This window comes from Solanum dulcamara, chromosome 1, assembly GCF_947179165.1.
Source record: "Solanum dulcamara chromosome 1, daSolDulc1.2, whole genome shotgun sequence".
Taxonomy (NCBI): domain Eukaryota; kingdom Viridiplantae; phylum Streptophyta; class Magnoliopsida; order Solanales; family Solanaceae; genus Solanum; species Solanum dulcamara.
The window spans coordinates 83,073,415-83,086,982 of NC_077237.1; the positions used below are offsets into that span (position 1 = coordinate 83,073,415).

The 13,568-nt window shown below is 28.8% G+C and overlaps 1 protein-coding gene and 2 non-coding genes across 3 annotated transcripts; 2 read left to right on the forward strand and 1 right to left on the reverse strand.

Annotated features, from left to right (window-relative positions):
* The first annotated feature begins 1,299 nt into the window (after positions 1-1,299).
* Positions 1,300-8,355, forward strand: LOC129880580 (amino acid permease 6-like). Its single transcript, XM_055954673.1, has 7 exons — positions 1,300-1,515; positions 2,190-2,423; positions 2,940-3,033; positions 3,160-3,374; positions 4,084-4,229; positions 6,745-6,972; positions 7,749-8,355. Exons 1-7 carry the CDS (start codon positions 1,398-1,400, stop codon positions 8,178-8,180), a joined length of 1,467 nt encoding a protein of 488 aa, XP_055810648.1. The 5' UTR covers positions 1,300-1,397; the 3' UTR covers positions 8,181-8,355.
* LOC129903940 (U6 spliceosomal RNA) lies at positions 1,511-1,617 on the reverse strand. The gene has a single exon (XR_008770320.1). It is a non-coding gene; the product is annotated as a U6 spliceosomal RNA (small nuclear RNA).
* Positions 8,356-9,496: 1,141 nt separating the features above from the next.
* On the forward strand, positions 9,497-9,569 carry TRNAE-CUC (transfer RNA glutamic acid (anticodon CUC)). The gene has a single exon. It is a non-coding gene; the product is annotated as a tRNA-Glu (tRNA).
* The last annotated feature ends 3,999 nt before the right edge of the window (positions 9,570-13,568 follow it).

The following is a 13,568-nucleotide window of genomic DNA, read 5'->3' on the forward strand; positions in this document are numbered from 1 at the left end:
CTTGACCTAAAAATATTATATCACCACCCAAATTTCATACAAGTAGGTAAAAATATCTAAAATTTTTGGTGTTGAGAAAAATGCTAGCTACAAATTTGAATATATACTATTCGGTCAATAACTTATTAGTATGATCAAAATATACATATATATATATATGTATATATATATTGTTAATACGATCACTCAAAAGTGTTTGAGTTATAATTATCCTATTCAAATTTCATTTTTAGCCACATACTTTTTGGCCCTTTACCATAGAGCAAGAGACGCACTGATTTGGAAGATTTTTGTACTTTGTGTCATTTTGTCATTCCAATTTTGATGCTCTTCAAAGTTCCATTTAAATATATGTACATTATACTTAAACAAACTATTTTAAAGCTCTCTCATAATTAACCGATCATATATGGTAACCTAATGGTTGAGTCGGAGTAAATACGTGAATTTTACCTGTTATATATAACGAGTATAAATATAGAAATTTAAATTAAAAATATTTAAAATAATATATATATATATATATATATATATTTATTTATTTATTTTAAAGACAAACCCCCTCCCCTTTTCCCGTTCCTCCCCATTTTCCCCACCTTCCAATCAATTAGGAAACATTACCTGAATAAATCATTGGCCCTTTTTTGTGAGATGAAAAAAAAATAGTGTTAGTAATGGAGGTGATTTTTAATGATGAATTTATTTGATTGAGAGAAGATGGATAATTTCTTTTTTATTTTTTAGGAAAGGGATCTGAAATTATTTGTTTATGGTGCTTGTGAAAATGGTTCTCATTTTTTGAAAAGGAAATTGAATCTGTTTGTTTGAAGCTAAAATTCTTCTCCATTTTTATCGTTCGTGTTGAAGAAAAATTGTTTCAATTCAATTAATCTGTTTTATTTTTTGAAATTGAAAAAAAAAATTGAGGATAAAAATGGTGGAACATTAAAGGGTGAAGATGGTAGAAGGAAGAGGAAGGGAAAGGTGGAGGGAGGACTAATGTGGTAAAGGTGATTATAGATTGAAAAAAAAAGTTGATTTTTTTTTTCAAATAAATTAATATGAAGTGTAAAAGAAAATACGATGTGGACATTCATATCAGAGCGTCTTAAGAGCTAGCACATGAGACGGGGAGTGCTTAAAATTGTTTGTTTGAATATGTGTGTGTGCTTGAATGGAACTTCGAAGAGTACATAGGTCAGAATGACAAAACGAAATAAATACAAGGGTCTTTAAAGCTATTATTCCGTTTTAATTTTATTCATTTTTTTAACTTCTACATTCACTTATATATTGTTCTTATTTGTCCCCTCTTTTTCCTTCTTTTCATAAACCTCTCCCATCTTCTTCCTAACTCCACACACCATACAATACTATAACAAAACTCTTACAAAAAAATGGTATCAGAATTTGAGAAGAACAGTACCAATATGTATGTAGAACAATCACCACAAGGACTAGAAAATGGACAAGTTCAGAAAAATGTTGATGATGATGGACGTGAAAAAAGAACAGGTATATATTATTCTCGATTTTTGTTTGTCATTCTTGTGTAGATGTCATGCTAATTTCTCCTGTATCGTTTCAATTTTAACTTGATGGTTTAAGTTTGTAAACTCAAATGGTCTAAGATTTGTCTTTTGACTTCTTAATCTCTAAAACTAGATTGAATGCACATATATATAATTATCACTATACATACACATACATGATACTTCCTTCATCTCATTAATTTGTAGAGATTAATTTGTATGACATGACAGCATTTAACTGAGCACAAAATTTTTAAAAGTACGTAAAAAAGAATGATTTATCAAACTTGTAATTTAAAATAGACATAAATATATGTGTGGATAAATAATGTCATTAGAAATAAAATTAAAACTTTAAAGTCAAATTGTTTCTAAATAAGTCGAGACAAATAAAAATAAAAGCGAGACACACAATAATAGGTATAGATGGAGTCTGTCCACAAATCTCTCTTTTCTTCTTCTAAAATTGAATAATTTTTTCGATTTTTGCTTGTCATTGTTCTATTAATGTCATGTCAATAGATGGAATACATAAATTTCTCTTCTCTCTCTCTTTTTTTTAAAAAAAAGAATTGAATGATTTCTTTATTTTTACTTGTCATGCTTTTATAATTGTCGTACTAATTTTCCCTGTATCGTTTTAATTTTGACTTGAAGGGACCGTATTGACGGCGAGTGCACATATAATAACTGCGGTGATAGGGTCAGGGGTGCTTTCACTAGCATGGGCAATGGCTCAACTAGGGTGGGTGGCTGGTCCTGTTATTCTCTTCCTCTTTTCTTTCATCACTTACTTTACTTCTACACTACTCGCTGATTGTTATCGCTCTCCCGGCCCCGATTCCGGCAAGAGAAACTATAGTTACATGGAGGTTGTCCGCTCTCACTTAGGTAACTAAAAAATTACTATCGAGTTTAAGTTATATATACTGATCGTATACACATATTTAGTATCTATGAGCCGTGAGTTCTATTAGTTTCATCTCAAGAGTTATACTATTTAAATTTTGATCAAAGATGTATTTTTTTTTATCATACTGATATGATAAGAATTTCTACTTATAATAGTATAATTTAATTTAACTCTGGAAAAAAATGAAAAATAACAAGTATTTTAGGAGGGAAGGAGTTGAAATTTTTTGTAGCTTTTATTATAGAACCAAAAAAAATATGGCTCTCTAATGTACTAGGTAAATGACAGATAGTAATTTTCTTGCTAAAGTTTCATTGAAAAGAGTTTGGTAGGTAAAGACTAAAGTAATTTATGGATTGTATAATAAGGTCTTTATAATTTCATTTTAAATATAATACATTGAAATATGAATAACATTATTTATGCAACAACTTTAAATGCTAATTACTGGGAATTTTGTCCTTTTTTAATTTTATTTTTGGCGTTTTAAACAGGAGGAATTAAAGTGCAACTATGTGGAATATCCCAGTATGGTAATCTAGTAGGAATTACCATTGGATACACAATTACTGCATCAATCAGTATGAAGTAAGTCTAACTAAAGTAAAAAAAAAATTACAAAAAATATAAATCCAATTTGTGTTAAACTTACTTTATTAATTTATTAAATAAACATTTAATTAATCTTTCCTATTTTTTTTAATGATTATTCAGGGCAGTAATAAGGTCCAATTGTTTTCACAAAAAGGGGCACCAAGCCAGTTGCACAGTATCCAATTATCCATTTATGGTTATTTTTGCAGTTATACAAATAATTCTAAGCCAAATACCAAATTTCCATAAACTTTCATGGCTATCCATTCTTGCAGCAATAATGTCTTTTGCTTACTCTCTTATTGGTCTTGGACTTTCCATCGCCAAAGTTGCGGGTACGTATTATTATTCGACAGAATTGATTTTGTAGTTCACTTATCATATTTTTTAAAAAAAAATCATGTTTTTATTAAAAAAATTTACTTTTATATAAAGAAATTCTTATTTTTACATTGAAAAGATCTTTTTTTTTTCTTCTATTTATTTTATAAATGGACAAAAAATCTTAATTCTTTATGCTCTCACATGTATAAGTAAAATTTTTAGTTATTTAGATAATCAGACCACTTATGAGATAATTAAAAAGAATTCATTAGTTGCTAGTCTAGTATAATACATGGAGTTGTTTGGATTTCGAGAGTTAGACGAATATTATATATCTTTTAAATATTTTGAATGATAAATTTTAATATTTTTAAATGATAAATTATAGTGATTTATAATTTTTTTTACATAATTTTTATATATGTGAAATTTTATTTTAAGAAATCTAAAAATTTTATATCTAAATTTATGATCAAAATTGGAAACAATTAGCTTTCGAACTTCAAATTATGAACATAAATTGAAACGAAAAAATTATCAACCGACTTCCTATCTCAAATTAAACTTCACTGATAATATAAAATTCATTATTTCGTAAAAAAATCATTATTTTGTAAAAAATTCATTATTTCTTTTTTAATTCACATGAAGACACTAATTAATTGTCTACATTTGTTTTTTCCTTAATTATTTATTTTTTTTATTTTTTTTTAATTTTAGGAGTAGGGCATCATGTGAAAACCAGCCTAACAGGGACAATAGTTGGGGTGGACGTGTCAGGATCACAGAAAATTTGGAGAAGTTTACAAGCTATTGGAGATATTGCTTTTGCTTATGCTTTTGCCACCATTCTCATTGAAATACAGGCAAGAAAAAAAATATCCCTTATTAAATTATTATTTTGAATTATATTATACTAGAGTAAAATAATATTTCACTATCAAATATAAAATAATTATATTCTTAAGATTTATACACATCATAGAGTTGTTACATCTTTGTCAAGCATGTTTCTTTGTGTGTGTATTGCATGTGTGTATTACATGTGTATATCGAAATATCGCTAGTTACCCTAATTATTGTCTCTTCAATACGTTTACATTTTAATATAATATTTATTTTTGATCTGATATGATAATAATATACACAAAATAAAAATAGATAAAAAGATTGATGACTTATTGATTTGTGCTGATGTAGCTCTAACTTCTTTTCTCTCTCAAGATGACGACGTCGATAAGATAAGTTCTATACATTTAGATAGAAAACAAAAATCATCACATTATAATTTAGCTAGTAGGGCGTTAGGCTAGTGTTAGTGGAAACGTAAATGAGGACAAATCATATGATTTTGTGCAGGTCATTTTTGGTCAGTTTTGAGCTATCGAGTGACGATTGCTTCACCTCTTAAGAAAGGACGAGGAGAGGGAGAGGAGAATGGGTTGTCTTATAATAAAATAGACACTCTTTTTTGTGATATGCACTATATTATTATATCTTATTTCTTAAGGAATGATCCAGTATAACAAAAATTATCTAAGCTGATAAGGATTCGGAAAAAGAGGATACCGAGGAAGAAGACAATGAAGTTGAAAATACAGATTGAGTTACTACGTAACCTAAAATATCTAAAAATAAAAATAAAATATACTAGTTAGGTGCTTGTTAGAGTTATAGTAATAACTAACGAACAATGACATGTGGTACATATTTTTGTTATAAAATATACATTTTATGGTGGATAGATGCATGTGCTACAAAAAGTTGATAAAGACCATAAAATATCTATACTTTTTATCTGCCTAGTTCCAACTTCTTTCTGGTTAGGCAGAATAAGCAGACAACCTCTTAAATAGATACGTAAATTTTATCTCTTTATTTCAATGGATGAAAATTTAAATGTATTAAAATATTATTGTTAGATAATTATACAATTTTTTGAAAAGTTTGTGCATGCACTCTCAAGTGTTTATTAAGTAAATAAATTAATTATTTTAAACATAATTAATTATAGATATTAATCTTAATAAGTCATAAAATTTCATCGAATCTGTCTTAAATTAATGTTGATGTGTATATATATATATATAATTAAAAGAGGTCACATATTATAAGTGATTAGTTTATCTACACAATAAACACTTGAAAATTCAAGCTAATTTAATAAGAACACTATGTTATATATTTAGGTATTTAATTAGAATAAATCAAAATTTTGAATATTTAAATAAATATTTTTAATAAATTTAAAAAATTATCGACATACTTTACCTTTTTCTCATTTTCTCTCTCTATAGTTTTCACTTTTCCCATTAACATGCAACATGTGATATTATTCTATAGGGACCACGATTTTTGAGTCAAAGAAGTGAAAGCCAAGTCTCTTTCTTCTTCTTAACAACTATGTTCATATTTGTTGTGATATATAGCACCATGTGTCACATTTTAATTACTTCAATTGGCCACGTCTTTAAATGTTACTATGATAAGATAATATGTAATTCAAATGGGCCAAATTTGTGCCAAGTTTGTCTACATTCATGATTGATCATAATGAGCCCACACACAAAAAAAGAAATCTTTTGGTGATTTGACAAGTGACTAAACACCTAACAAATAACAGATTCCTGATTTAAGTCTTGTGAATTTAATATATTATTATATTTTAAAAGTTTTGAATTTATATTATTTGTTATAATTTTTAGTAAACTCTTATATATAAATTTATGTTACAATTTAAGATATTAGATTCAGATGAAATAAGTACTTATCTCTTACTGACAACTATTACGAGTTGGATCCATCCTTTTTGGCGACATCTAATTTTATTTTTTTAATCCTTTTTTAGGAGTTTTCATTTTTTTGCTTTTTTGGTGACTCAAACCTATAATATTAGGATTGAAGGTCGATTTATCAGCAATCCCCTTTTGTCCACGTGAACAAGTCCTAATAGGTTTTTTCTTTTATTCCTTCTTAGAAGCTTTTATTTTTTTACCCCTCTAAATAACTCGAATTCACAATATTAAAATTAGAGGTAGAAATTGCTTATCACCTGAGCAACCCCTTTTGTCACATGATAATGCAATTAATACACTCCTTCAATTCTACTTTATGCATCTTAGTGACTATTTGGAGAGTCAAATGATGATTTCTAGTTTTAAAAAATATTTTAAAATTATGTTAAATTGTTGATTAATATGATTTATAATATTTTTCATTGTTAAATATATATTTTTTATTTCATGAAAAGTTAAAATATTTATGCTCAAATTCACAGAATAAATTAATCAATTCGACTTTCATACTTCAAATCACTCACATAAATTAAAACAAACAGAGTACGAAGGTGTACTTGCTTAACCAAACTTGGCAATATTGCAGGACACATTGAGATCACCACCAGCAGAGAACAAAGCTATGAAGAGAGCATCTCTTGTTGGAGTTTTTACCACAACTTTATTTTATGTGTTATGTGGTACCATTGGCTATGCAGCCTTTGGCAACGATGCTCCTGGAAATTTCCTCACTGGATTTGGTTTCTACGAACCCTTTTGGCTAATCGATTTTGCTAACGTTTGCATCGCCATCCACCTAATTGGAGCTTACCAGGTACGTATGTAAAAGTTATGGTCGATTATATGAATCATCTACGTTCATTTCCATTGCAATAATGAGGTTCATTTCATTCCTATACTGATAGATATTGTGACTATTGCAAAATAGTACATTTTTGAAGACCTAGCATGTACTTCGATATATATCCACCATTAACGATATAAGAATATTATGAGTCAGTAAAATATTTAAGTTATTATAGCTGGTTTTGTTTTATTTTCCAGGTAACTAATTCCTATTAGAATTTAAATTATATGAGCTGACAATATAAATATTTTTACATTTAGTATATATATATAGAGAGAGACACACTAAATATGTACATGTATGTGTAAAGAATTTTGATTAATCCATAAGCTATAGTTAATCCAAATCCAATAATTTTGATTTAGACTGGTATGTGTAAAGAAATCTGCTAAATATGTACATATTTTTAAATTTTGAACTCAGTAACTCAAATTGGCATCCTGAATATAAAGTTCAAATCCTTGGATTCGCCCTTGTGTACAAAATTCAAACTCTTCCGATTTTTATGACTAGTTTTACTTGTACTTATCTTTAGGTGACTTAATGATGACAACCTTCTCTTATTAGTGTATAAAATTTAGAAAAGATCTTTACACAAATGACCGACATATTTATTAATTATTTACTTTTTTTAGTTAATATACATAAATTGTATGGTTTTCGGCTATTTTTTATTTAAGCAATTAAGTGTGTGACTATTTAAGTAAATTCTTGAAAGTTAAAATCACTATTTAATTTTTCAGGTTTTCTCCCAACCAATATATAGGTTTGTGGAGGGTCGTTGTAATGAGAAATGGGCAGACAACAAATTCATAACTTCCCAACATGACATAAACATCCCATGGTTTGGTGTTTGCAATGTTAACTATTTCAGGATATTGTGGAGGACAGCCTATGTTGTAGTAACAGCAGTAATTGCTATGATTTTCCCATTTTTCAATGCAATTTTGGGCTTAATTGGGGCAGCTTCTTTTTATCCATTAACTGTTTATTTCCCTATAGAAATGCACATTGTTCAAAGGAAAATACCCAAATATTCTTTCAAATGGATATGGTTACGTATATTGAGTTGGGCGTGCTTGATTGTGTCACTTGTTGCTGCTGTTGGATCCATACAAGGCCTTACACAAGATCTCAAGACATATAAGCCCTTCAAACCTCAAGATCATGAATGAGGAAATTTCAGAAATAGCGGTATTTTTTGACCTTGATTATCAATTATAGCGATAGTTTGGCTAATTAAATTTAGCAATAGTGTATAATTAGTTTTAATGATTGATCATAACTATATATGTAATTGTTGTAGTAGTAATATTTTCAATAAGACAGTTTCTTGAAATTGAAGGGTTTTATGTAACACTTACAAATTTTGTACTACACATTGAGTATATTTTACGAATTTAGATGCAGAACTAAGGAAATTTAAAGTATATCATACATACGGAAAAAAATTCAACAAAGAAATATTGGCGAAGGCTAGCTAGCTCTGCCCCTGTCTGTACTGTACGATATTCAACTCTACCTAATTGGAGTGTTATTTATATTAATAGTGGTCTTAGGTTAGTTTGTAGTTATCTCGATTATTTTATAAGATATTTGCTATCTGCCTATCTCCCATCATAACTTATTTATAGTTATCTTGACTATTCTGTAAGATATTTGCTATCTGCCTATCTTGCAACATAGGTTACGTGTAATATTCTTGCCACCAAAACTTAGCAAAAGGGAATAAATCTACCAAGATTAATTATTTGGACTACACCTTAGGATGCTACTTATGGGACATAATCTACTACACATGACTTGGCCAAGGCAAAAGGTGCAGCCTTAAACATACCATTTATCTGAATTGAATAGTTTAGTACTTGTTTAAAACCATAACAGGTCTCATCTGAAACTATTATTACAATAATATAATATTAAATATAATTCTCCAAGTAAAATCTAAAGTGAATAGAATGTATGCGGACCTTATCCTCATCTTTGTGAGGTATAGAAGTTATTTCTGATAGATTATTCTTGACTCGTCTCATCAGAAACTAATTAACCTTTGTTGTCTTTCTTCAGCATAATCACTAAAAATATTATTGGTATTTTTCATGTTATTCTATTCGTGTTTCGGACTCAAACGCAGGGGCCGATCTAGAGGGTTGTCAGGGTGTTCATCTGAACCCTCCACAACAAAAAATTATACTGTATATATAAGATAAAAAAATTTAATTTATATATATATATATTGGAATCTTTTGACTCTTAAACACAAGACTACTAGAGGTTGTGTTAGTGGTTCAAAATTTTCCTCGAGATTTCAAGTTCAAACTTCATGCATGCCATTTTTATTTTTTGAACTCAGTGAAATCTTGCATCCACAACTTCTCGGAAAACTTTCACTGCTAATTAAAAGAAATTAACTTCTTTCTGTATTGTGGAATGTTTGTGTAAATTTCTATTAAATGGATCAATAATTGTGTAAGGGAATTTGTAACAACCATCCGTTGTAGTCTAGTTGGTTAGGATACTCGGCTCTCACCCGAGAGACCCGGGTTCAAGTCCCGGCAACGGAATAATTTTTAAAAAAATTTCATCATCTAAATCATGATCGCGCGTATATGTTCATATGTGTATTAAAATTTTTTTATATCGTTTTGCCATCATCTTTACAACCCTTCTCTTTCAAGTTAATATATTTAGACTATCTTATGGATTCATAATATATTTAAAATGACATGCCTCGAGTTCATACAAAAGCATTAATGACAAAAGGTGGTAATAAAATTTCACATTTTGAAACAATTTTAGCAAATAAAATTAGGAGTTTTACAAAGTTGGACTGAAATTCATTCACTTGGGTCAAGAAAAAATATTGTTGTTGTAATGATACCTGTGGTCATGGGCCTAAAAGCAGCAACTTTATGTCTCTCAGAAATTATGGTCAATATCTTGTTGGCATAATAGGTGTATAATCAATATGAATACATTATATATTTTTTTTCTCTTTCAGTTTGTTTGTTATTACTTTTTTTAATTTGTTTCAAAAAAATATTTCTTCCTTTTTTTATCTCTTTAATTTTAATTTGACAATTTTTTTTGTAACATGTTTAAAACTACAAAATTAAATATCATGAACCCTCTCCGCCGTGACTGGCACCCACACTAACTCTCCGGTGGGAGAACCATTCTAAACAGCCAAACAACCCTAATCGCAAAAAAATCCCAAATTTAAAGATGCCAAACAGGTGTAAAACAAGAATAAATGATGAGTTCTCATAAACTCAAAAAAAGCAACTAGTTATCAACCCAAAATATGCAGAAGTAAACACATCCTAGAAACTGAAAGTCGTCCGTACCAAAATTCTAACCAATTATCAGTACAGAAAAGGGAAAACACTCCCAAAATGAAGTAACAATACTAAAGCAGTTGTCGAAACATCTGAGTCCCGAACGAAAGATTAAGACAAATGAGAAAGCCTACGACAGCATGACAGAATAGCTCATCCTTGGTTTTGAACAAGATTTCTATTCCTCTAGACGAGGTCTCTCCGCAGCCGGCTGAATATGTTGTGTACTCAACCAAAAGCAGAGAAAGAGTAGTATTAGTACACAAAAACAACAATGTACTGGTAGGATCACGCGGTTAGCCAGTAAGTGGATCATAGACAAGTAAACTCAACATAACAGACATATATATATATATATATATATATAATAAGTTAACTAATCTCATCTCCAACCATATTCAGCAAAAAACAATCAATATTTTCAACATACTATAACTTCACATAAGGTTCCTCTCAGGGGACCTACAAACAATCAACTTTGTGTTGGAACATGACACCCGATCCAAATGTGTGTCGGAATGTGACACCCGATCCAACCATACCACAATCACAAATACATTCAACATTTACATCATTATATCACCAAGAACAGGCTAGCAAATGATTATTTCACACATAATTTAGCATGTCTACCTATTCATATACACATATGCATATCATGAAGCAGTTTAGCAAGTATAGGAAACACATACGGGAAAAAACCATCGCCTACCTCGAATTCACGCTTCAACAACCTTACAATGCAAGTGTTTTTCCTTTTTGAGTTCGTTCCTCTTGTTCTTGCTCTAGAAAACAGTAAATACATATAAATGATCAACACAATGGCCTAACTATCAATAACACAATTCACATCCTAGCCCAAATCTATGATCATAACCCCACCCTAGGGCTATTTCCCACGATTAGTTTTTAGTTCAAACCCTCCCCCAATGATTACCAACTATCATTTCTAGGTTTTAGGAATCAAAGGATGAATTTAGGGAGTAAAATTCTTACCTTAAGCGTGTAAATCCGTGGAAAATCGATAGAAATCGTCCTAGGTCGCTTTCTGTCTATCTAGAAACTGTTTTTACAGAAAAAAAACATTTTTGGGGTTTTTTCAACTTAAACTGTCTAGCTCTGGCGGGATATGCTGAAATAGTGAGCTCGAAGTTTGAGCTTCAAGCCCCCATTTCGTAACACACCCCTTTTCAAAAACGTATTAAAATATACCCTTCACGCCAAATCGAATTTTGGAAGTTTTACTTACCCGAATGCGATTCCGCACAGCTGTAAATGCTTCAAATCGTCTTGGCTATCAACTTATCCAAATAAATCGGAGATTCGATACCCCACTATTCACCAATTCACCCTAGACTTAACCTGACTCAGAATTCATTCAATTCTGGCTTAGGCTAATTTTTTTCGAAGTTACTACCCGAAGTTTTCTGGCCCAAAATCCTATCTCATTGGCCTATTCCTAACGACGGAGATAGGACGTTACATTAAATGACATTTGATACATTTTTAGTTTAAAACCACAAGATTCAAAAGTCTTTTTTATTTTCTTAAACTCCATGTCAAGTTAAAATTAGACTAATAAATTAAAACAGAAAGAGTATTACTCCCTCTATTCCTTTTTAGTTTTCATAATTTCCTTTCTGAGAGACAAACGATATAAATTTGACTTACATTTTAAGAAAAAAAAATTCATCATATTAATATAAAAAATTACAATTTATATTACTTTTCGTATAATTTTTGAATATCTAATTTTCTTAAAAAATAAATATCAACTTAATGTAATCTAATTTAATTTTGTAAATTAATCAAATTAATTTTTGAAAAGCTCAAACATCACAACTAAAAAACAACGGAGAAAGTATTTAGTAGAGTACACAATTTAGAAGAAGAAAATTTACACACAATTTACACACACATATTAGGTTTGCTATACTAAATGATCTTGTTGATAAGATTTCTTACTTCCGTTTTAAAAAATACACTTGTTTACGGTCTACAGATATAGATAAAATCCAAATATTTTATGTAGCAAAAAGAAGATAAGGTTCGAAAAAATACATGTTTAACGGAATAATGACATCCTTTGTTTCATGAGCTAAGTTGTAAAATTAAATTTATTTTAATTAAATATTATATAAATTTAATTATGAATATTTTATTTTATTCTAGTAAACGTGATCTTATTTTTATCACATCTTCCTGATGAAATAAATTAATTCATGAATTATAATTTTAAAATTATAATTCTAAAATAATTTAATCCATTAATCAAATGATGCCAAATAAGAAGACCTAAGGCGTAGATACGTAGCTAACTAGCTATCAAAAACCAGAGGCTAAATTTTTTTTCAATTTTTTTTTTGGGTCCTATTCAGAATGAGATCCAAGTAAATTCACTATGTTGTTATTTAATTAAAGAATTACATGCATGATATATCATCAGTATAATTTTCTTTTTAGAATGCATCAATAATTTCTTAAATTTTTCATAAATATTTTATTTAAATGTTTGGATTATAATTTATTTAATTAAGTATCTGAATACATAGTAAAGTATTCATATTAGACAATTTCTGCTTCAAATTTTGAAAAACTCTCGTGTGTATTCGTAAGTGACTACATAGTTAAATCAATAATTTAAACTAAGGCACATCTTCTAATTATGTTCATTATCCTTTTTTGAAATGGATTTAATGTTTTACGGTTTATTGAAGTTGATGTGTATAATTTAAGAATGTAACACATTTTAAGTGATTAAGTTATCTACGTAACAAATTCTTGAGAATACACGTACTCATTAATCTAAAATTGGAAGTGAAAATGTCTAATATCAACATGCATTTGTAATATGACGTAATTTCATTGTGTCTAAATGAAATATACTCACAAATTTAAGAAATTATCAATGTGTTCCACTAATTTATTTTTCACCATATCAAGTTATCCAAAGAATATCTACAAATAATAAAAAATGATTTCTAAACATAAAAATTTGACAAATAACTTATACAATAAACTATAATGACATGTAAAAATTCTTTGAACTGTCAGTATATAGATAATTGGCTTAATGTATAGTTAGCTTCTTAAATTTGTAAAAATATTTTATTTAGACACTCAAAATTTAATCATGTTCCAATTGAACACCTTAAAAATTTGAAAAACATTTACATGTGTTTTCATTCGTCTAGTAGATAGTTAAGTTGATTACATAAAATATGT